The following is a 23,458-nucleotide window of genomic DNA, read 5'->3' as shown; positions in this document are numbered from 1 at the left end:
AGCACTCAAGGACGTCAGTGTTTGGAACCAAGTATTGCCATTAAAATTCCCACTATCCGCCACACAGTCATTGTAAGTGGAACTGGTCCATGCATTTTACAGGGCATCAATATAGTCCAAATAATGCAGCCGTAGAACACTGAGGTGATAACAATGGTGCAATAAACATCAATTTTTGTTTGCAGTCTGACATCTCGTTCATTCCAGAGATGATGTTGAAGTTTTCTGAAGGCGTTACTGGCTGTCCCAATGCACTTCATAATGTCGTCATCATCAATCACCGCATCTCATGAAACAACACTGCCTAGGTAGGAAAACTGTCAATGACCTTGACAGGTACATCATCAATGAATACAACTGGAGTAGTTGCAATACTTCCTGGTCGAGGCTGAACCATGATTTCTGTCTTCTTTAGGCTGATCGTTAAGCCAAAACATTTTGCTGCATGCGCAAAGCAGTCAGTCAGCAACTGAATGTCCCTGAGGTTATGGCCCAATAAAACAGAGCCATTAGTGAACTGTAATTCATGACAGGCTTCAGAGTAGCAGCCGTGTTAGTCTGTAGCTGCAAAAAGAATAGGAGTACTTGTGGCACCTTAAAGACTAACAAATTATGCTCAAATAAATTTGTTAGTCTCTAAGGCGCCAAAAGTATTCCTGTTCTTTTTGTAATTCATGAATAACTGTCTTCATAACTTTTATATTTGAATGCAGGAGATGCAGATTCAAGACACCTCCATCTATGTGGTACTTCATATAAACACCATAACCAATGTCTCTGAATGTATCTATTAAAAAACAGCTGCAAACATGATGCTAAATAATGTCAGAGAAAAAAAACAGCCTTGTTTTACTCCATTGGTGACAACATAAGGAGTTGAGAAGCAGCCTTGGTCAAGAACACAAACCTGCATTCCTGCATGAAAAAATTTAATAATGTTGACAAACTTATCAGAGCAATTGAACTTGTGGAGAACTCTGCACTGGCCATCTTAATTTATAGAGTCAAAGGCCTTAGTAAGATCAACAAAACCTATATATAGGTCTTGATTCTGTTCATGACATTTCTCCTGAATTTGCCAGAGTAAAAAGATCCCGTCTTAAGTATCACACCCAGGACAGATGCAACATTGGATTTCAGGCAATATCTTCTCTGCTAGTTGATAATCAGCCAGTTTAGCATGACTTAGGTGAATATCTTTCTTGCAGTGGCAAGGAACAAAATGCCACGATGGTTATCACAAGATGCACGAATGCTTTGCTTTGATAAAGGTGAATAATACTGGCATCTTTAAGTTCCTGTGGCACAGTTTCCTGTTCCAAAAACTTTTAGTAGAGGCCAGTGAGCTTCCTGACAAGTCATGGCCCTCACATTTGAAGATCTCTGCAGGAACCATCTGGACCTGTTGCTTTGTTGTTTGACATTTGCTTAACAGCTTTCCATACTTCAGATATGTTCAGTGGAATTACAAGTTGGTCATGAATTGGAAGTTATTCAAACCATCAACAGCTGATGCGGTGGATGGGAAGTTCAGAACCTTAATAAAGTGTTCAGCTCATCTTTTGAGAATTTGTCCACAGTAAGTCAGCAGCAGTGACTCATCTGCATTCCAGATAGGGATGGTACCATTAGCTTTCATTTTCCACCAGCTATTTTTCCTGTGGTGAAGCTTAGCTTGCACATTGCACTTTGTATAGGAATAAGAACTTTTTAATAGATGAGTTTTTATCATTTAACCGTAATGTGTGAAGACCATACAAGGATGTCAGGAGTTTCTTTATCTCAGCATCATTTTCATCAAACCAGTCCTGATGCTTCGTCTTTATAAAGCCAAGAACTTCTTTACAGGGCTGGCTCCAGGTTTTCTGCCGCCCCAAGTGGCGGGAAAAAAAAAAAAGCCAATCGGCAGCACTTCGGCGGCAGATCAATCGCGCCGCTCCATTCTTCAGCGGCAGTTGGGCGGCGGGTCCTTCACTCCCTCTCTTCCTCTTCGGCGACAGTTCAAAAGGAAGAGAGGGACTGAGGGAACCACCGCCGAATTCCCGCCGAAGACCCGGACGTGCCGCCCCAATAGCGGACGGACTGCCGCCCCTTTGTATTGGTCGCCCCAAGCACCTGCTTCCTTAGCTGGTGCCTGGAGCTGGCCCTGCTTCTTTAAGGTGCATCAAACATTGTTTCCTTAAAAGATGACCAGGAAGACTCAATGTTTATTATGTCCGCCTGAGAAAGCATATAAAGAACTTCATCAAATTCTTTAACAAGCCTTGTACATGCGAGCTCAGATTTCAATGCTTGCACTTCGAGCATGGGTACTGCAGATTGACAACACTGGTGCTGTTTTAATTGCAAGATAAGTGTCATTTTGCATCTCGTACAGATGATCAGACCACATGCATGCACCCCACAGTGCCTGGGTGATTTTGATATCCCAATGGTCACATTGCCATATGACATAGTCAATAAAATGCCAATGACCAGAGTGGAAATGCATTCATGTTGTTTTGTGCTTTGTTGAAATATCATGTTTGTGATGACTAGCTGGTTCTGCATGCACTTTGTAAAGAACAGTGCGCCATTTAAGTGCTCTTTCCCCACACCACATTTACCAATTACTTTTGGCCAAGCTTTGTGACTGTGACCAACTCTGGCATTAAAGTCACCTAGAATGATTAAATTTGTCGTGCTGACGAGCTGATTTTATGGCCTTGTCGAAGTCTTTGTAGAATTTTTCTTTGACATCATCAGAACATGTCATCATAGGTACATATGCACTGATGACTGTTACATGACATACACATGTCAAGGTGAGGCAAAGGATCATCTGGAGATCATTTATTCCTTTTGGTACACAAGCAAGAGCACATGCAATAAATGTCGAAATAGCAAAGCCTATCCCTGATAGTGACCTCTCTTCCGCGAACATGCCTATCCAGTAGAATGTGTATCCAGCACCGAACTCTTCAAGATTGTTATTACTTGGGAGACGTTTCAGCAAGTGCAGCTACATCGATGTTATATTTGACAAATTCTTTTCAAATGAGTGCAGTATGCCTTTTGAGCCCACCAGCATCATCAGAAAGAGTATAGACATTTTTGGATGCAGAGTTCAGTATTTTTTGTGTGATATTGTTTTTTACCACACAACTGGATGACCAGATAGTTGCAGCACACTAGCAAGCTGATAATGGAGTGAATGATGTTTAGGGATCCTTTCCTCCCCCTTCTCTGGATTGGGAAGTGAAGCACTATTCTTAAAGAGGGCTGCTCTGTAGTCAGTGACAAATGACCACGTCACTCACTCTGCCTGCATGCAAGTTTGTGACTAGGGACCCCAGCAGCATCCTCTGCCTGTCTCTGTCACCACATGCCCATCACCACAGGACTTTCAAAGAACAGAATTTAGAGGACTTTCCCCATTCGATTATAATTATAAATTACATCAAATGCTGGGTCTAAAATCTTGATCATGACAATGTACTGTATAAATAAAACCTTCAAGGACAAATCAGGAGAAGCTGGGTGTTTGGTATAGCAAATTCTCTTTTAGGGCTCAATCCTGCCAGGTGCCGAGTGCCCTTCAATTGTCTTCAGCAAGAGTGAGTTTAGGACACTCACCACCAACCAGGACATAATCTCAATAATTAAGAGACTAATCCAACTAGCACTGGGAGTTGGACCACATCCTAAGGACAGATGAACTGTTGAGAAGATATGGTCAGATTTAGGCACCTAAAGATGCAGAGAGGTGCCTAGTGGGATTTTCAAAAGTGCCTATACATCTAACTCCCATAAGAGTTAAATGCCTATGTGCTTTCAAAAATTCCACTAAGCACATATCTGCATCTTTAGATGCCTAAATACTTTGAAAATCTGGCCTTTAAGGTCTTGAGTGTGCTATCAAGGTGACTTTATTAATAATTATTTTACCACTTCTGTTAATAGTAGCTACTGAATTTCTCTTAAAACTCACAATGCTTTGGTGATTTCAAGGAATATAAATGGTTAAATGAAAATAGAGATAAATGTGGAAACAATAATTATCAAAAACATGTGATTTCATATGGACACAATTTAGTGTCTGAATTATGCCATTAGCTTTGTCTAGTATCTTCATCACAACATTTAATCCAAATATATGAATATAGTAGCAAGGCACAAGCAAATTCATCCAACAGTCACCTATCCCCATGGTAGCCCAGCTACCATCAGAGTCTGGTAAAACAGTGAAAAACAGATTCAGATATGACAAGTTATTCCAGAGATCTTACCACATTGTGTGTTCTGTACTTCTATATTTTCCATTTTCGATTGTATTCTTATTTTTACCCTGCAACGGTAAGAAAAGGCACTTTCTCAGCAGTTCACAAAAAGTGTACATACAGTATAAGTCCATCATGCCAACTTTCTTACAACATCCTCCCTCCTCTTCTGGTTATTTGATTTTTAAATTACATGCCATATGACATACACCCAAATCAGTGTGATCATGAATGAAAAAGGCAACAGAGAGTCCTGTGGCACCTTTAAGACTAACAGATGTATTGGAGCATAAGCTTTCGTGGGTGAATGCCTGCCACTTCGTCAGATTCATGCATCCGACGAAGTGGGCATTCACCCACGAAAGCTTATGTTCCAATACATCTGTTAGTCTTAAAGGTGCCACAGGACTCTCTGTTTCTTTTTACAGATCCAGACTAACACGGCTACCCCTCTGATACATGAATGAAAAAGATTCCCTTCGGAGAGGTATCATTAGAAGGTAATATACTACTGCAACTACAAGGGGTTTTATCCCATTTTATTTTGTAGACAAAGTAATTTGGTTCTACCATTGGGATGCATGTAAAGATAAAAACTCCCAACCTCACACATTTTTAATCTTGATTACCGGTATGTTATTTATCTCAAAAAAACTGCCACACTTTCTCCCCCTACGTCTGGCTGCCCACTTACTTCAACTGCTTGCTGATGATATGGAACCACTGGTCAATTTAAAAACTAGTAGTTCAAGTTTTCAAAGGAAATCTATGACCTTCTAGCTCCTGCTGTTACCACTAATGAGGAGCAACCAAACCTTGCATTGCATACACTTATGACTGTTTAAAAACCAGTATGGATCAAAAACAAAGACATTTGATGGAACATGGACTGCAGAGGCAACTCCTTCAATTAAGATTTTAATATTTAAATGATTAGTAAAATTAGCATATTTGACATCAAATCAGAAAAATTCACAATTTCAACTCTAAAAACAAATAAGAGCCCTGATCCTTTGGTCCAACAGAGCAGCATTCAGAGTGAGACTTAGGAATGGGGAGCACAAAGATAGCTTAAAGCAGGGGTAGGCAACCTATGGCACGTGTGCCGAAGGCGGCACGCAAGCTGATTTTCAGTGGCACTCACACTGCCTGGGTCCTGACCACCGGTCCGGGGGGGCTCTGCATTTTAATTTAATTTTAAATGAAGCTTCTTAAACATTTTAAAAACCTTATTTACTTTACATACAACAATAGTTTAGGTATATATTATACACTTATAGAAAGAGACCTTCTAAAAATGTTAAAATGTATGACTGGCACGCGAAACCTTAAATTAGAGTGAATAAATGAAGTCTCGGCACACCACTTCTGAAAGGTTGATGACCCCTGGCTTAAAGCCACAGTCCCCAAATGCTTGGGCCGGTCTGCATCAGTCCAGTCACTTGCAAGCAAATTAGAGCAGATTGAGAGCTGCTGTAAATTACACTGACTACCCGCAGCTCCCAAGAGATTAATCCAGCAACTGAGAATTCCTGGAGCATAAACATAACCCAACTACATTTCCTTTTCCCTGGACATGACAAATGTGCCCAGGGTCAACAAAGGTAGGCCTCAAGCCACTATAGTATCTTTAAGCCCCTTGAAGATTCTCCAGCTCAATGTGGGAATTTCAAGGGGGTTGGTTAAGCTAATTTTATGGCTACTTAGTGGCATCAGAGTAGTGCCTTTGAGAAATATCACAATGCTATCATAAAAGAGGACAGTTCTTGCCTTCACTAAGAATTCTTGATCTTCCCTTTGCCTCATTTCCTCACTGCTTCACAGAATGGCTCATGTACAAGGACCTTCCCAGTCCCCTTAAATCTGTCAACCACACAAATGACTTGAGAGGGAGAGGTTGAGTTTTTTAAGCAGGAAGGACTCTTCTTCCATTCTCATCCTATTCTTACACACTCTCTCTCTCCTGATCCTCTGCCAATGACAGAAAACTCTGTAGCCTCCCAGTCTCCCTCTGCTTCCCACAGAGGCCACATTGTGAGGCTGACAGAATACTAGATCAGCTTCCTATTTATTTATTTAGCAAAGGACTGACCTTTCTCACCTTGGAGCTTCAAGTATCATTTTCAGTTCAGCTGAAGTAATTTTTTTTTAAGTTTATGATTACAAACATGATTTTTTTGTAATGTGCATTGCTAGTTTTGAATACTTTTAAGATCAGAGTCTACTTGAATACTTTTTAAATGGACTTTTTCTGAGAGACCCCGTACATAAAATATCATTTTATAAACCTCCCATTGTTATGTATCAGTAGATCTGCTTCATTATAATATCACAGACCAGAGCCAAGCTGAGTAAGTCATCAGGCTCTGCTGCAGCAGAGAACTTTTGTGAAGCCTATAAGTTTGATATAGGGTAGAAGACAAAAACATTCTTTCTTCTCCGTCAGCTAAGGATATCTAACCCAAATAATATATTCCCAAATACAGGCCTATTTGTATTTTTGTACAGCAATAAGGAAACACTTGGCTTATAATATTCAGAAAAGTACCTACAAAAATGAGGTCAGGGGAATGCTTTTCAAAGTGGATGAGAACATTCCAGACACTCAAGCCGATTTCAGGCTATCATTCTGCGGTAACACCAAATAGAAAGGAAAAATCCAAAATTCTCTCTGGCTGCTAATTAAGCCCTTTTTTAAAACTGTAAGTTTTTTAAATCCTAGGGATAGATTGTCAGCTGGTGTAAACTATCACAGCTTCATTGAAATCATGACAGTTTATAGCAGCTGAGGATCTGACCTCTATATTTCCAAACATACCAGCGTGTTTATCATTCATTGGTAACAACTTGGTGAACTTACAGCACTTAGGATGGTCATCATTTCTGATCCCCTAGTCTGCCACCTATGTGTTCATTCCATCGCTCCCCCTCCCCCCCACAATGGCTCACATATGTTAATGATTTCAATGAGTGGGGTGGGAAACAATTAATTGCAGGAATCAGGCACAGAAAAAAAACAAACTATTGGTCCACTCTACGCCGCCCCAAGCAGACGTTAGGGATTTTAGAATCCCACACTAGACAGAGATCAGGCTGCAACTCAAGTGCTTTCCCCCACCCATTCTGCTGAGATGCTATGATCACTCAGAGGTTGGTTGAGCTTTCAGGGCACCCCTGTCCCCTGTACAATCAAAAGGCCTACATGAACATAAGAACAGCCATACTGGGTCAGAACAATGGTCCATCTAGCCCAGTATCTTGTCTTTCGACAGTGGCCAATGCCAGATGCTTCAGAGGAATGAACAGAACGGATAATCAAATGATCCATCCCCTGTCGCCCGTTCCCAGTTTCTGGCAAACAAAGGCTAGAGAGCCACTTCAGAGCATGGTTTTGAATCCCTGTCCATCCTGGCTAATAGCCATTAATGGCCCTATCCTCTATGAACTTATCTAGTTCTTTTTTGAACCCTGTTATAGTCTTGGCCTTCACAATATCCTCTGGCAAAGAGTATGCATTGTGTGAAGAAATACTTCCTTTTAAACCCTCTGTTTATTAATTTCATTTGGTGACCCCTAGTTCTTGTGTTTACTCCTTCTCATAACACTTCCTTATTTACTTTCGCTAAACCAGCCATGATTTTATAGACCTCTCTCATATCCCCCCCAGTCGTCTCTTTTTCAAGCCGAAAAATCCCAGTTTTATTCATCTAGGATGACCAGACAGCAAATGTGAAAAACTGGGACAGGGGTGGGGTGGGGTGGGGAGGGTAATAGGAGCCTATATAAGAAAAAGACCCCAAAATCGGGACTGTCCCTATAAAATCGAGACATCTGGTCACCCTATATTAATCTCTACTCACACCCCTAATCATTTTTGTTGCCTTTTTCTGTATCTGCTCAGGCAATAGAGACCCTAGGGCAACATCACCTTCCCAGAGTCAGTGTGTGTGGCAGGGCCGCCCGGGGGGGGAGGGGGCAAGTGGGGCAATTTGCCCCAGGGGCCTCCACGAGAATATAGTATTCTATAGTATTGCAACTTTTTTTTTATGGACAGGGCCCCCGAAATGGCTTTGCCCCAGGCCCCCTGAAGTCTGGGCAGCCCTGGTGTGTGTGGGGAAGACAGGGGGAGCAGGCCCTAGAGCCAGGCACACTGGCCCCACCTCGCACGTAACAGGCTGAAGGGCAGAATGACCCCTTTGCCCCTTCCCAAAGTTACCGCTTGTCCCTGGGCTTGTCCTAGCTGGCACGAGGCTCCAAGGGTATGGGTACACTGCAGTTTGACACCCATGGGTGGCCCGTGTCTGCTGATCCAGGCTCATGGGGCTCGGGCTAAGGGGCTGTTTCACTGCGGTATAGACTTTGCAGCGAGCTCTGTGACCCTCCCACCTCGCGGGGTCCTAGAGCTCGGCGCTGCAGCAGGAGCCTGCACATCTACACCCCACAAGGAAACAGCCCTTAGCCCAGGCCAGCCGCGGATGTCCAACTGCAGTGTAGACATAGCCCAGTCACCCCATTAGCAGCTCTGCTCTGCCCTGCCGGCACGGCACCAGCGCCCACAGCTGCAGGGTGTCGCCTGTTTCCCGCCCAGCCGACTGAACCAGCCTGTGTGGAGAAGGGGCCGGGTCCTGGCGCTGAGCGCGGCAGCAGTTCGCCCCGCGTACGGCTATGAGCGTCACTGGCCGCTTCTCAGAGCCGTTGCTCTTGCAGCTGCAGGGCGAAGAGCTGTCAAAAGGCAGGGCAGGGCCGCTCCCTCCCTCCGGGGTTTCAGTCACCCCACGGAAGACGGGAGAAAGCGACCACTTTTCAGTCAGAGACATACCGGCCCCCGCCGTCTCTCCGCGGGGAGATCCCCGCGCGGTCTGCGGAGAGGGACGCTCGCTCCTGCAGGGCGCCTCAGCCCCGCGCCTGGTGGGAGCGACCCGCTTGCCTCTCCCGCCTCAGGCTGCTCTAGCAGACAGTCGCGCTGTTGCTGGAGGGCAGCGCGTGCAGCGCCCTGTCAGTGGGCCCCTAACCTCTGCCCCGGTCCAAGCTGAAATGTAGGGCACGGCCTTTACGAACTAGCGCCGAGTTCGCCACGCAACATTTAACACGGTCCCCACGCACTGTCCTCCCCTCCCCACGGAGAGCTGGCCGTACAGAGGGGTTAGGCGCGCTCCCTCTTCGTGCACCTGTCGCGAGTCTTCTACAACCTTCCTTGGGAACAATGATTGATGACTCAGTGCTTAGTGGGTTTCTTCTGGTAAAGGTGGTAAGGATGAAAGCACCCCCCCCCCCATCTCTCTCTCTCACCTGTTTCCATCCAAAATGCTTTTAATACTATCACAGTCTTCAGCATTTTTGGATTACTACACAAAGCTACATAGTTGTGGCAGGATGATGCCAATTCTCCCTCTTGTGCCACAGGGCCCAGGTTTAAGAGGATTATTTTCCCATAGTTTATTAAACTCCCAATTAAAATACTGTTCTAGTACTTCCTTACATTAACAGGTTTCAGGTACAAGGGTTTATTATTATTTTGCTTAGACGCTTTTATAAAGAGGCTAATTATGGACCAAGTAGAGTGGTTCAACAAGTCTCTGCTTTGAGATAAGTCAGCAAGGTGTAAGTAACTACGTTTAACTTCTGTTACCACAGAATAGACATTGCATTGTTTGAAGACACTTGAAGAAATAATGATCAGAAAATTCTACATATTACATGAAAACAAATATCTTCCATTTTATGGTGTGAATTACTTGTCTTGTCCTCAGAATAAAATAAAAGTACCCTTTATTTGCAGTAAGATTTTAATATGGAGGAAAATACAGAAGAGTTTAGTTATTGGTACCACACCACACTAGTGATATTTTACAGAATGGAGCAAACCTGACGGCAATTACAGTTTCCAACATATATACCATAGTTGTTCTACAACTGGAAAGTTGCTGATGTCTGTGACATTCCACTGTAAATATAGGTGTTATTAAAAATTACAAATTGTCCTGTAATTACTTTGACAACCTCTTGAGCAGCAGCACCTATTAAAGTGAAGGGGGAAAAAGAATAACGTTGGCAGGTAATTATATTTAAAAAAAACAAACAAACAAAAAGAGCAACAGTATCTGGTGCAGATTGCAATATAAAGATGAAACAGTTTGATAGACTGAGTTTAAATGCTTTCCTGAATCAGGGCATAAAGTGATTTGGTATTTTTCAATTCAATTTTTTAAAGAGGCATATACATATAAGTTTATGTAAATATTTTATCATGTGAACTGGTGAAAAAGAAACTGATCTTTCTGAATTAATACAAGAGAAGTGTCTACATCCCCTAACCTGATTTTTTTCCTAATCAACCATTTTTCTAAAACACTTCCTCCCCTCCCATTCAATAATCCCCTTTCCTTTCAAAAGAGATTATGCAGTCTAGAGTCTGAGTATTGGAAAATTCAGGTGACAGAAAACTTAGCTAGTAATTAGCTTCTCTACATTTATTTCTTTAACTGTTGAACAAGCTCTTAAATTTTATTTTATTGCTATAACCCCTTTTAATACCTCTATAAAAATACTGTGTTCACGTTTTCTTTGCCATTATAAACTCTTAAGAACCCTGATCTTGTCTTCATACATTTTTCTAAAGTACCACGTACACCCATGGCAATATAATTTTCTTTAACCTTTAAAAAAAATCCAAGTTGTTTATATAACTAACACTTCAACTGGTACTGTAAGAAGACAAGTAAGCAAAAACAGTTAAGATTGCAATAATACTTCTATTATATACATTTCAAAATGATTTACATCTTGGTTATAAAATATTTATTGCAGCCTGAAATAAGGCAATGTTGGTTAGGTACAGATTTACAAAGTTCGCAGAGTTAGCAATGTCTACACTGAAATTAGAACTAAATTAAAATTAGTCATATTGTGCTATTGTTTCCGTCAATGCTTCAGATTTTTATACTTTCACTAGTCACATATACACATTATAAATTTTATTTTAAACTAGAGTAATAAAAGTACAAGTAGTATAACTGGCCTAATAAGGTCATTTTGTAATTTCCCATTATTTCTTTTATTCCAATCTGATCACTTTCTCAGACAACTTTTTCCATATAGCATATGACACACCGACTTTAAAATGTTGCAGTACTAATGCAGTCTTTGTCTGCAGCCCATAGTTATTCCCTTTGCTCCAAATATACTGAAGAGGAATTCTATTAAAATAATAAAAATTGGGCTCAAAAATAGCTCCGTTGACAGTTCTAAATGGACCTGTGAAAATAAAGTGGTATTCTTACCTCCCAAGAATGCAGCGATAGTATGTGGCTCAGCAGCTCCATAGCGACAACTAGATAGCAAAAAGTAAAATAATTAGTATTTTAGGGCAGTTTAAATAAACTAATGAAAGTGACATCTTATCATACAATACTTACAATTCATGGACATAATCATCCTTCACTGTTACAGACAGCCCATATTCCTGAAGAAAACCACTGAGGCAAGATTTCAATTTTCCAATATCATCTTCCACTTGGTAGTTATACACACCTAGGACATAAATTATGAGCCATTTCTCCTCATTGGACTTTAATATGCCAGAGTTAACACATCCAATAATTTTTTTAAAATTGTGCTATGATTACCTTGTTTGTTATTGCAGTCATTAACATTTTTATTCAAGTAACATACATTCGTATTTAATTTTAGCTCTAACAATACTGAACAATCAAATACCACTGATGATGTTCATTCAGCAGAATACTAAATCATCATGTAATTTAACTAATTTTTACAAGCAATTAAAACCATCATCATCAATCTGCATTCATTTGTTAATCTTAAGCATCTGGTCACTTCGTAATATTTGCACAATAAACGTACTCTAGTTTAGTTCAAATATTTGCTTAATCATTTTTATAGTTCATATGTATTACTGTATCATAAATTAGATTGGTATATTTCCTAGAGTGACTGATATGTATCTAAAACTATTGTAATAACCTACCTGGGTATCTACCATGCTGTTTATAAAATCTATCCACAGCTCGTAGCATTAAGTATAGCACTATCTCACTGTCTGGATTATCCATGCTGGAAACTGAAAATGATTAAAAAAAAACAAAAAAAACCCAAAAATACAGATTTTAAATTGGTTTAAAATAGACTTGGAAATAGATGGAATGATAAAAGTATTTCACATTTGCTTGAATGTAAAAAACGCATTTTTTACAGTTTCGCCACCACACCCCCATGGGAGACAACTGAGAGGTCTCCCCTTCAAGTTTTAGTGATGGATTGTTTAGATATGTAAGTGACGAAGTATACTAAATGTTATGTACCCATATATTTTTATATAATCTCAGTTTGGAGCTGTCCACCTGTTCTTACTTAAACTCCACCAATGCCAACAATTGCTTGGTTGTGATATTTACCCTGAGTCACAATTCGAGTTTCATAATTACACTTGGCAGAACTTTATTTTTATATTTTTATAATTGTGATGGATAATAGTCTATTTTTAAGCATTTTAAAATATTTTTGTTGATTTAAATATACACAGTTGAAGGAAATTATAGGGGGGAGGTCAGCCAATTATTTTAAAGACAGTAGATATTGAGAGTCAAAAAGTTAAACTTTATAACCATTAAAAAACAAATTGTCAACATTACATCAAAATACACAAAGGAAATATCCTAAAGTCAAACTCTTACTTCAAGAAGATTTTGCTTATCTGTAAATTTTGATTTTTAAATCAATGGAACTATTTGTTTTGTTCATTTTCATTCGTGAAATCAATGTTTACCAATACAAATCTAATCCTTCCAAGCCTATTTATAATGTATATTTACAAAAGAAACACTAAGGGCAATAATTATATAATAAATGGAAGTCTCCTTAAGATAGGCACAAAAAATGATGTAGGGACAATACATATTGAGCTTTTTAAATGTAAAATTAAACAAGTTCCTGAATTACTGTACCCAACATAATATGAACCAGTTCAAGGAAATTTTACTTATGTACTTTGTGAATGTGATAAACAAAAAAACAATTCTTTTGGCCAAAACTTTATGACAAGACTGAAAAGACACATACTAAACGAGTGCTGTTTTTCTAAACGACTGCTGTTTCCCTTTTAGTATTTACCTTGGAATTTGGAGTTATGTATGTTTGAAAAGTCTGTAGCAGTTATTTGCCTAATTGTTATTAAATGATACTTTGCCACATAATTTATTCACAAAATACAACAACTGTCAGTAGCTAAAAAAAGATAATTAAATATTTGCTCCTGAGGAAGAACCTTTCTAGCTCCTGTTACAAAAAACTTAAGTCCGACAGGAGAGAATATAATTTAAAGACTATAACACCTTGATGAGGATGAATGTTTTACTTACATGGCTGTTGAAGAGAAAATATCTGCCAGGGAAAACTACCACACACATTAATTCAGTGGCTCATCTTTGAGCTTTTAAAACAAAATTGTCATAAAAAATATTTTTAAATTATGCTTTGAAATATATACGATATGTATTTTCTGTTTAAGTATGGTTTCATGATAAAAGAAAGAGGTTCAAAGAAAAACTACGAATAAATAAAAATAGAAAGTCCTTACTAATTTCATCCTTGTTAAATGTATTTAAACCATACTCTTCAGAAAGGGATCTACACCGCACTACTCGAAGAAACGCTGAGTTGTTGCCTGAACAAAGAACACAGAAAAGAAATATTGGAGTACTGGTTAAAAGGGTGCAATATTTTCTTCAGCATTTCAGAATTTACTTACTGTTAAACAATCTAGAGTAAATCTATCACCAACTGATGTTATTTTAGTTTTTTATTGTATTTCTTCAATGGTGCAATGTAATAAAATCTTTTAGATAAGTAATTTTTCTTTATAGGTCTATGAAGGTAAACAGTTTTATTAAAATGTTCTATATTTGTGTACTTCAAAATTCCAGTCATGTTGCCTATTGCACTGTGATAAGGATTGTCAATACATGTGGTACCAGACTCCAGAAAGGATGATGCCCCATCCTCCTCCTCTTTTATGGTCATCTGTTGGACCACAGGCATCAGCCCCACATTTTCTTCCTCCATCCTCCCAAAAGCTGTTCTCTTTCCTAAGTTGCACTAAATAATGCTGCTTCCTGCAGCGCTGCCTACTCTCTCTGTGGCAACAGGCAATCTAGAGAGAGCAACATTCTAAAAAAAATCAGTGGTTGGGGATGGGCAAGAGTGAACCTGTGGCAGTGGTAAAATGGCAGAAAGGGGAAGAAAAAAAATAGACAAATATGGATGAACATAGGGAAGGGGGAAAAAACCACCTCAAACAAACCAAAAACTCTAAATACATGCCACAACTACAGCACTTCAAATACAACAAATACTTATAGTTTCAGATGGCTGCTGTTTTCCTTGTCATATGCCCTAGTATTTATTAACATACAAGGGTAAAACAAATTTTGCCCAAATGAACAGTAGTTCCATCCAGAATCATCAGTAATTAATTTTATTTTATTTTATTTTTGTGGGCAGATAACATTCAGCCATCTGCCTATAGCTTTCCATGCACCTTATTCTGACAGGCGCTAAGCACTTGCAACTTCTATTGAAGTCAGTGGGAGATATTTGTGTCCATTACTTCTCAGGAAAAGGCACAACGTTTGATTCAAATACTGAGCTAGAGATTAAACCTACACTGTGAATAATTTTAAGACTTCTTGAAAATTTGTATGTGCATAAAACAAGAATGACGTAATTCAAAATTCAAAGATACTTACAAAGCAATTTTAACTCTTTCTGTGAAATTGACTCTGGTGCCTGCAAAGGAACAAGAATATGTTTGTTCCTGCACAAGACAATGGTTAGAAGATTTACATTTTCAAAGTTATACTGAAATGGATGTTAGATCAAATATTATCCAAGGAAGACTTATTATGTGTTCATATGTCCCTTTCACTTAACATTCTAAATAGTCACAGGAAAGTACAAACAATGCAGAAATACACACACTGTACGTATAGTATAATCATATTAGTAAGACTCTCCAAGAGAATGTGGTAGTAAAGTCAGCTCTTTACTGTCTCTATTTTGCTCCTTTCCCCATTCTTTACGGACTACATGGAAAATTATTGTCCTTTTGAGAGAAATTAAATGAGGTTCTAACGTAACTACCTTGCCTATTGACTGTAACAATTTAGCAGCATGGTTACCCACAGCAGCAGCATCTTTCTTTGCTTTTTCACGGTATCTGTAAAGGGTAAGAAATAGTTTTAATAGTTTAAACTGTAGTTTAAAGCTACAGTTTTATTTTAAGACCCTAAAATTGAACACTTTTATAACCATTCTTACCCTATCTGTTGTAAACATGAATAAAGTCAGAAGATCAGCTACCTCAGCAGCAGAAGAGCCAATGGTACCAGTCACATGACTGTTTTGCTGTAGCTCTAAGTTACTTGTAGAAGCAGCTTCATAACTCAGTGCACTGGAATGACTTTGCCATTAGTAAGCATTAAAAGGAATATTACTGTGGAAAGTTACAGGGCAAAAAATACTAATTCCTTTCAACAATGAGAGGACCAGCACTAAAGAAAACTTTGAACCAAGTATACTATACAAATACAACTGACCAATTTTTATATTGTATTTTATGATGTTTTAATTATATTGTATTAATTCTTTGGGCAGCAACCCAAGCACCTCAGTAGCAGGACACACTATGAAGCTCAAAGTGCTATACCTTAAATAACAAGGGAACCCAGGCAGACCCATCATATCTGGCCACAACACTTTTACTGAAGGAATATCAGGACTCTCAGAAACCATCCTCAAACCATATGCCACACAAAAGGCCAGCTTCCTCCAAGACACAACTGACTTCCTCAAGAAACTCAAGAATATCAGCAACCTCTCCCAGAACACCATCACTGCCACCATGGATACAGGGATGAAGGTAAATTAAGGGACTTACCGGTACGCAGGAGTCCTGAGCAGGATGGGGCCTCAACTGGAAGAGGTGGGGCCTTTCAAGATTTAAAAGTCCTGGGGCTCCAGCTGTGGCTGGGAGCCCCAGGGCCTTTAAATCACCCCAGAGCTACCAGCTGCAGAGGCATCTGGGAGCCCCGGGGCTCAGGGGCGAATTAAAGGGCTCAGGCTAGGGCTGGGGTAGTGGCGTCAGGGCTCCAGAGGTGATTTAAAGGGCCCGGGGCTCCAACTGCTGCGGGAAGCCCTGGGCCCTTTAAATCCCCGTCGGAGCCCGGCTCCAGCAGCCAGGCTCGGGCGGGGATTTAAAGGGCCTGGTGCTCCTGCCACTGCGGGAAGCCCCGGGCCCTTTAAAGCACCGCCGGAGCTCCGCTGCAGGGCCGGAGCTCCAGGACCTTTAAATCCCCATCCAAGCCCGGCTGCCGGAGCTCCAGCGGTGATTTAAAGGGTCCGGGGCTCCCCGCAGTGGCTGGAGCCCTGGGCCCTTTAAATCACCACTGGAGAAGCCGGTCCAGTCCGGCACGGCGTACCATCTCTTGCCGGTATGCCGGACCGGCTTACTTTCACCTCTGCATGGATGTCATCTCCTTATACACCAACATCCCTTACCATGATGGCATTGCTGCCTGCTTCAAACACCGTACAAGATAATGAACAGTGCTCGAAAATCCAACCCAAACACATCAAACTGATCCATTTCATCTTCACCCACAAGTTTACATTTAACAACAATCACTTTGTCCAAACAATGGGAACAGCTGTGGGTACTAGGATGGCTCCCTAATATACCAACCTTTTCATGGGGCATCTCGAGAAGAATTTCTGGACAAATACACCATAAAACCAATGCTATACCTGAGATATGTTGATATTTTCATCCTCTGGAGAGACAACCTAAACTCCTTCACAGATTTCCACCACAGCTTCAACCACCAAACTCTTTCTAGAAAACCAATACCATACCAGCATCAACTTCCTGAACACCAAGATCAGCTGCAACAATGGAACCCTACAACTGACTATACACAAAAATCCCACAGATTAATACACTTACTTCCACGGAACCAGCAACCATCCCAGACACACCAAGAAGCCTGTTGTCTATAGCCAGGCACTCAGATACCACAGAATTTGCTACAAAGAGAAATTCTGGGATACATATCTAAACACACTTAAAACTGCCTTCACTAAACAATGACATCCCACAAATACCCCTGAAGGAACCTGCTTCAATACAGAAGAAAAAATAAATAAAAAAAACCAAACCCACTGACCACACACCCCTAGCTGTTACCTGCTATCCCACTCTAGAACACATATGGGATATCAAACAATTGATGCTTTTATCAAACAACCCATCTTTGATGGGGACCACATCCTGAAAGAAATCTTTTCCAAATGCCTTCTTCTGGCATTCAAACAACTCACCCGCCCTCAAGCTCATCATCAGAAGCAGGCTTCCCACAGACCAGGACACACCAACTCAAAGCAGCAGCAGACCCTGCCAGAATCCATGAAAAACCTGCAGCCATATCTTCATTGCTACAATGACCAATACCTCCCCCCAACACACCTTTCAAGATCCCTGGGTCACACACACGTTCTTATCACAAAATGTGGTATACCTCATCCAGTGCATTAAATACTCCAGCAGCTATGTGGATGAAACCAGATAATCACTACTCTCTCAAATGAGCTCACAAAGAAAAATTATAAAAGACCCTACAGCCCATGGGCAAAACACTTTTCACAAAATGATCACTCCATATCTGGCTTCTCAATCCTCATCCTCAAAGGAAACCTGCACAACACTTTCAAAAAACAAGCCTAGGAACTGAAATTCATAACTCTGCTGAACACTAAAAACCATGTACTTAACAGAGACACTGGTTTTATGGCTCACTACAACAATTTATAACATCCCCTACTGCCTTCTAATCCTTAATTGCCCACTTCATTTTAAATGGTCTCCAACAGCATGCATGGAAACCCTTATGCTTAACAATTTGTCACCTTGTATTTAGCTCAGACACACTGGTGACTTTCTCCAAACCTGAGGAAGAGCTCTGGGAAGCTCAAAAGGTTGTCCCTTCACCTACGGAAGTTGGTCTAATAAGACATTTCCTCACTTACCTTATCTCTCTCATATCTTAAATAGTTATTTTCTATATTTTTTTTTGGGAATGAATGAAACATTATGCTAATACTCCTTTTAAATATAAACTGAAGCATATCAAGGAATTATTTCTAATTTTACAAAATAGGTTTGTAAAACAATATACGCCTTCAAGAATTTAGAGAACTAAAAATGTCTTTCATACCTATGCAAATCCAATAATTCACTTAATACTTTGCTATGGTTTCATTTTTGCAGGATGAGGCAACAGGTTCATTTTCTCTCTGCTTACACGGAAGAACTCTCACAGGGGGACGCTCTCTCTCCCCCTTCCTCCCAAGGGAAAACATTTTTACAGAATTCCTCCCAAATATATTAAAATCTAATCTACATTATATTTTAATGCCATCTATGACAGTTTCGGGGACATGTCTGTATTGAATTATTAATTCTGTTTTGTTTTATGAATGTCATTTATGATTGCAACTGTTGTTGTAGATTAGTACATCTACTTTGTAGCCAAAGCTATGTCCAGGAAGCTGTGATGGAGCAATCAAGGGCCGCTAACACTGAACAACTTTTTTCCTACTGAATTTGGAGCCTAAAAATTTGCCAGTGGAAGTGCAGCAGGAAGAAAGGTGATAGACTTTTAAAAGAAGGCTGCTTAAAGCATGTGGTGGATGGGCAGTGAACAGGCAAGGAATTCTACTGCCAGAAGTCTAGAAGTCAAGCCCAGGATTCAGACTACACAGAGGAGACTCATAGGGGTCATGAAGTCCCACTGAGGGGCAACGTGTTCAGGACTGTTTGCATTTTTCTCAAGAAACACTAGTGCTGCTTAAAAGTAAGTGTTTATGGTGAAGAACTTCCTTTGCTAAATGTGTATTGCCAATGGGAGGCTGCGAGAAGTGATGGCCCAGCCCACGCCGCTTCCCGCAGCCCCCATTGGCCTGCAACAGCGAACCGCGGCCAGTGGGAGCTGCGATCGGCCGAACCTGCGGATGCTGCAGGTAAACAAACCGTCCCGGCCCACCAGTGGCTTTCCCTGACGGGCCGCATGCCAAAGGTTGCCGATCCCTGCCTCAGACATGCTTAAGAGACCCAGAGGTAAGAACAGTGATCACTTCCCAGAACCAGGGCGCTAAGAGGCATGTGGGCTTCAGCAGTTGGATCCAATCAAAACAAACTGGCGTCCATCCAGATAGGAGGGTAGGACCAGGTTGTAGCACCATCTACAGTCTAATTTTTTTTTTTTTTTTTTTAGAAATGGCTTCTGAGAATTTGGCCCATCCTGTGAAATCTAAATCAATGCCCTCCATTACTATAATGCTGATTGTCTTTGAAGAAGAAACTCAAATACTTACACATTTTGCAATTTGATAAATTTACCCGAATCTGCTATCATATCAGGAATAGTGCCCCGGACAGGTAAATTTCCTTGCCCCTCTTTTGCTACAAATTCTTTTACAGCTCGAGCTAAAATCCAAAAGGACGGCGTCTGCAAGAGTACAAATAGCAGAAATTTATTTTTCTTGTACACAAAAGTATCTGTAATAATATTCCTATACAAACATCTTATCCTTAGTTACTCTTATTACCTGCTGTGTGAGATTGATGCAACGATCATCATTAAAAATGTCTTCAATACAGCTTGGAATCTGTAAGAAAAAACACACACACACACACACACACACACGTATTTACCCAAGTTTCTTATTCAAGAATTGTCCCAAAAGTAATTATGTGGGCAATTCAATATCTAAATAACGTCAAAAGTCATATTTTCTGAACCTCCATGAAAGAATCTGTCCCACTGGCTACAAATACTTTAGGATAAATTACCTCTTTACCATCATATTTAGAAAATGTCAATTGCTAAAAGTGTAGGCTTCTAATTAACTCAAACTTTACACACCAAATCCGGCCTTAGCAACACCCTTGCAATTTCAGTGAAAACTGGAGAGGGTTTAAGATATGGAAACATTTGCCCCCAATGTTAGGAATTACATACATTTAGCAAGGGCATCATTTCAGAAAAATTCTGGGGGCAGGAGGAGGGGGAAATGTGTGTCAGCATACAGACTATTTAGCAACACAGACCAAATAGCAACACAAATAAGAAAAATTGGACAATTATTGCTTTCCTAATGACTGCATCCAAAGTCAGGGGAAAGGAAGAAATATGACTGCCCCCCACCCCATAGCAAATGATGCTCCTGGCATTTAGTTTTGGTAATGTTAATAGATTCTGGTCATGTCCATACTAATATTATTGGTCAAATAGTTTTTGTTCCATCAAACATTCCTTTGGCCCGTCACAAATCAACACAGTATGTTAACTGGAGAGTAGACCAGTTCTGCAGTAACCTGAGGTTTGCTAATACATGTGAGTTGGACATGTCTTTAAGAAAAGCGTAACGCCTCAAGTACACATATAATGTTTGTTACAGGAAATCCATAACCCTCTAAAAACTTTCTGTAGATCTGTTGATTTAGGTTAAGAAAGAACTGGTAAGTTTTATGCAAATGAATACTTTACATTTAGTAAGAGTTGTAAAATTTATTTCACTCAATTCTTTTAAACACTCATGTTCACCATAAGTTATACTGTGGAAATGCTTTTGACACTGATTTGAAAGACTGTGTTCTACTATCTGACTTCACTAAGTATTTTTAATGAATTTGTGCTCCTTGCTGAGGAGTTAAGGCCTTTAACATTAGTTAATCAGCAGAGCTTAGAAGAAGGAACATTTCTCTGATACAAACACCCAATTTTCATAAAAAATGGTCATGCGATGATATTGATATCCAAAAGTAAGCCTTACTCTTCTTAACACATCCGGACCATTAAAAAAAAATTAGTTAATGCAGTGTTTATGAAAGTGAAGAAAGAATAGTTTAGCAAGTGGCTCCAATCAGGCAGTGTGTGGACAGGTGCTTTGTACGTTTCCCCAATACAACTGTGCCATTGTATTATAGCCCAACTGGAACTACCCTCTTGTGCACATACTACTAGTCCTGCCAAGTTGTTCCAAAATGTTTGTTTGGTTTATAAAGAGAATAAGAGGAGGTCATCAAAATAACTGACTGTAGATCTGCTGCGGAATTTTTGTTCTGAAAAAACAATGATACTATCAAAAGATACATGGTCCCCTTAGCTCTTCAAATGCATTATGTTCATCATTTAAAACTTAATAAACTACTTTTACCTTAGTAACATTTAGTGCTGTGTTTACATTTTTTATAGCTTCTTCAAAGTTCTCTTCATCTTCTGGGATCCCATTTTCATTCTTTAAGATTCCTGTTTGAAAAGAAACAAATAACACAAGCAATAATACAAACTCCGCCTCCCACATTACATTTATGTCCTGGCAACACATCAGATTTTCTCTTGGTGAATCTGTGACATATCACTGTTCTAGTTCTGTCATCACAAAACATATATACATCACCACATTAAGAGACAAAAATGGCTACCTTCTCCCTCATCCATGTGTACAAATACTTTCATATGGTATTAAAAATACTTTGCACTCATGACGTCTTCCATCATAAGATCTCAAAGTTCATGTTATGAACATTATTGAATTAAACGTCAAAATGTATAGGATGTAAGGAAAATGCTATCACCAGTTTTACAGATAGGGAAACTAAGGCACAGATGGATCATGTGATTTTCTCATGATTATATAGAAGTTTGAATCAAAGTCTGTAACAGAATCCAGAGGTCCTGAATTTCTGTCCAGTGCTTTAATCACTATACAGATATAGATATATGAGACCACGTACAACTGTTTCTTTATCTTATACTTATCAAAATACTTCTGATATCTGTAAAGTGACTTTCAGGTTATGAAACACTGAAGCTCTCCCTTTACTTGACACAAAACAAAAATATAGTTGAACATAAGTAACAGGAGATAAGGAAATGTTACTGACTGTAAATATCATTGTTAAAATTACTACGGTTTCACTTTAATACAACTGTTGAATAGAGTACTTACTCTAGGCTGCAGCAAAATCCAATTAGCATAAAATGCTGCACTTCAGTTCTATTAGAGAGCCAATCTTTATTTTAATGCAAATAAATAATTTCTTGAATAATTTACAGTGATGTAAATAGGATTTAGATATCAAGAGAAAAACAAATCCGTTTGTTTGTACCAGAAATTAAGTCTGTTCATAACTGGAAATAACACGGCCTTGTTTCTTTGGCAACCTAAAATGCTTTATTTACATTTCTTTTAAAAATACTCTGTACATTTTCATGCTTGTGAAGGGTGCTAGATTGACAGCCCTTAACAGCGAAGTCCTCCATCCAAAGACTAATTACAATATGGTCACTAGATATGTACATTTCCCCATGCTACCCGCTAATGGGTGTCTCCATAGAATCACCACCTCTAGGGCTGAGAAAGTAATTCAACCTCCATGCTCATCTTAATCCTTGACCTTTCTGCTGATGCTGTTAAGAAAAGAATAACTTTGGAACTGATCTGTACGTGTGCATAAGCACCCACATGCATGTGCAAGCATGAGAGATGTGGACACAACCATTTGAAAATGAAATGGGTACAAACTTATTTCACATTGGCCCATCAGCCAACAAATATTTTCAGGCTGTTTTTATACCAATGACATAGCCTCTTAATTCCACTAATAAGGAAAACCCAGATCCCTACTTTAGCAAAATTTTAATGTTTGGAAAACATAGCTAACTTTGCTTAAGTTAGCATTTGTCTTTTCTTTAAAGAACTGCAATAGAATGAAGGTGCTTGCCTTTGCTTAGAAAAAGAAACAAGTATTACCAGATGGCTTCATAAGAAGACTCAGGATCCTAAGACACACCAATTCAAGAAATCATGAATCTGCATTGATGTAAGTTCAATTTCAAGCCACAGTGACAAGTTATGCCTTGTATGTCTTTTCATAGTGGCGGAAATGCCCATAACATATATTACCTTGTCTAATCAGCTCTCTGAAGGCTTCCTTTTCTTTGTAATTCCTAGGTATCTGCTCACTTTTCTAAATTGAAAGTATAAATAAAAGATAGATTAATATATAAACAATTATGCTGTCACATGACTACCTTCTAGATCAGGGGTCGGCAACATTCGGC

The 23,458-nt window shown here is 39.7% G+C and overlaps 2 protein-coding genes across 3 annotated transcripts in view; both read right to left on the bottom strand.

The window, feature by feature from the left end:
* TERB1 (telomere repeat binding bouquet formation protein 1) overlaps positions 1-4,302 on the bottom strand; it is a 42,226-nt gene extending 37,924 nt beyond the window's left edge. The window contains exon 1 of the mRNA XM_029911817.1: positions 4,269-4,302. Coding sequence (XP_029767677.1) covers positions 4,269-4,302 — 34 coding nt within the window. The remainder of the gene's footprint in view (positions 1-4,268) is intronic.
* A 5,731-nt stretch (positions 4,303-10,033) lies between these two features.
* NAE1 (NEDD8 activating enzyme E1 subunit 1) overlaps positions 10,034-23,458 on the bottom strand; it is a 23,668-nt gene continuing 10,243 nt past the window's right edge. The window contains exons 10-20 of one of the 2 annotated variants that reach the window (XM_024195865.3): positions 23,301-23,364; positions 21,549-21,640; positions 19,938-19,997; positions 19,704-19,837; positions 15,417-15,492; positions 15,023-15,062; positions 13,855-13,941; positions 12,247-12,339; positions 11,675-11,789; positions 11,540-11,589; positions 10,034-10,276 (exon numbers count right to left, since the gene is read on the bottom strand). In XM_024195865.3, the coding sequence (XP_024051633.2) occupies positions 10,167-10,276; positions 11,540-11,589; positions 11,675-11,789; positions 12,247-12,339; positions 13,855-13,941; positions 15,023-15,062; positions 15,417-15,492; positions 19,704-19,837; positions 19,938-19,997; positions 21,549-21,640; positions 23,301-23,364 (921 nt within the window). In that variant the 3' untranslated portion in view covers positions 10,034-10,166. Of the gene's footprint in view, positions 10,277-10,439; positions 11,590-11,674; positions 11,790-12,246; positions 12,340-13,854; positions 13,942-15,022; positions 15,063-15,416; positions 15,493-19,703; positions 19,838-19,937; positions 19,998-21,548; positions 21,641-23,300; positions 23,365-23,458 lie in introns of those variants that run through there. The other variant, XM_026652722.2, reaches the window with a different exon arrangement.

Source organism: Terrapene carolina, unplaced genomic scaffold (genome assembly GCF_002925995.2).
Source record: "Terrapene carolina triunguis isolate 2854851 unplaced genomic scaffold, T_m_triunguis-2.0 Scaffold130, whole genome shotgun sequence".
Taxonomy (NCBI): domain Eukaryota; kingdom Metazoa; phylum Chordata; order Testudines; family Emydidae; genus Terrapene; species Terrapene triunguis.
This window is presented reverse-complemented; position numbering and strand designations above follow the sequence as displayed.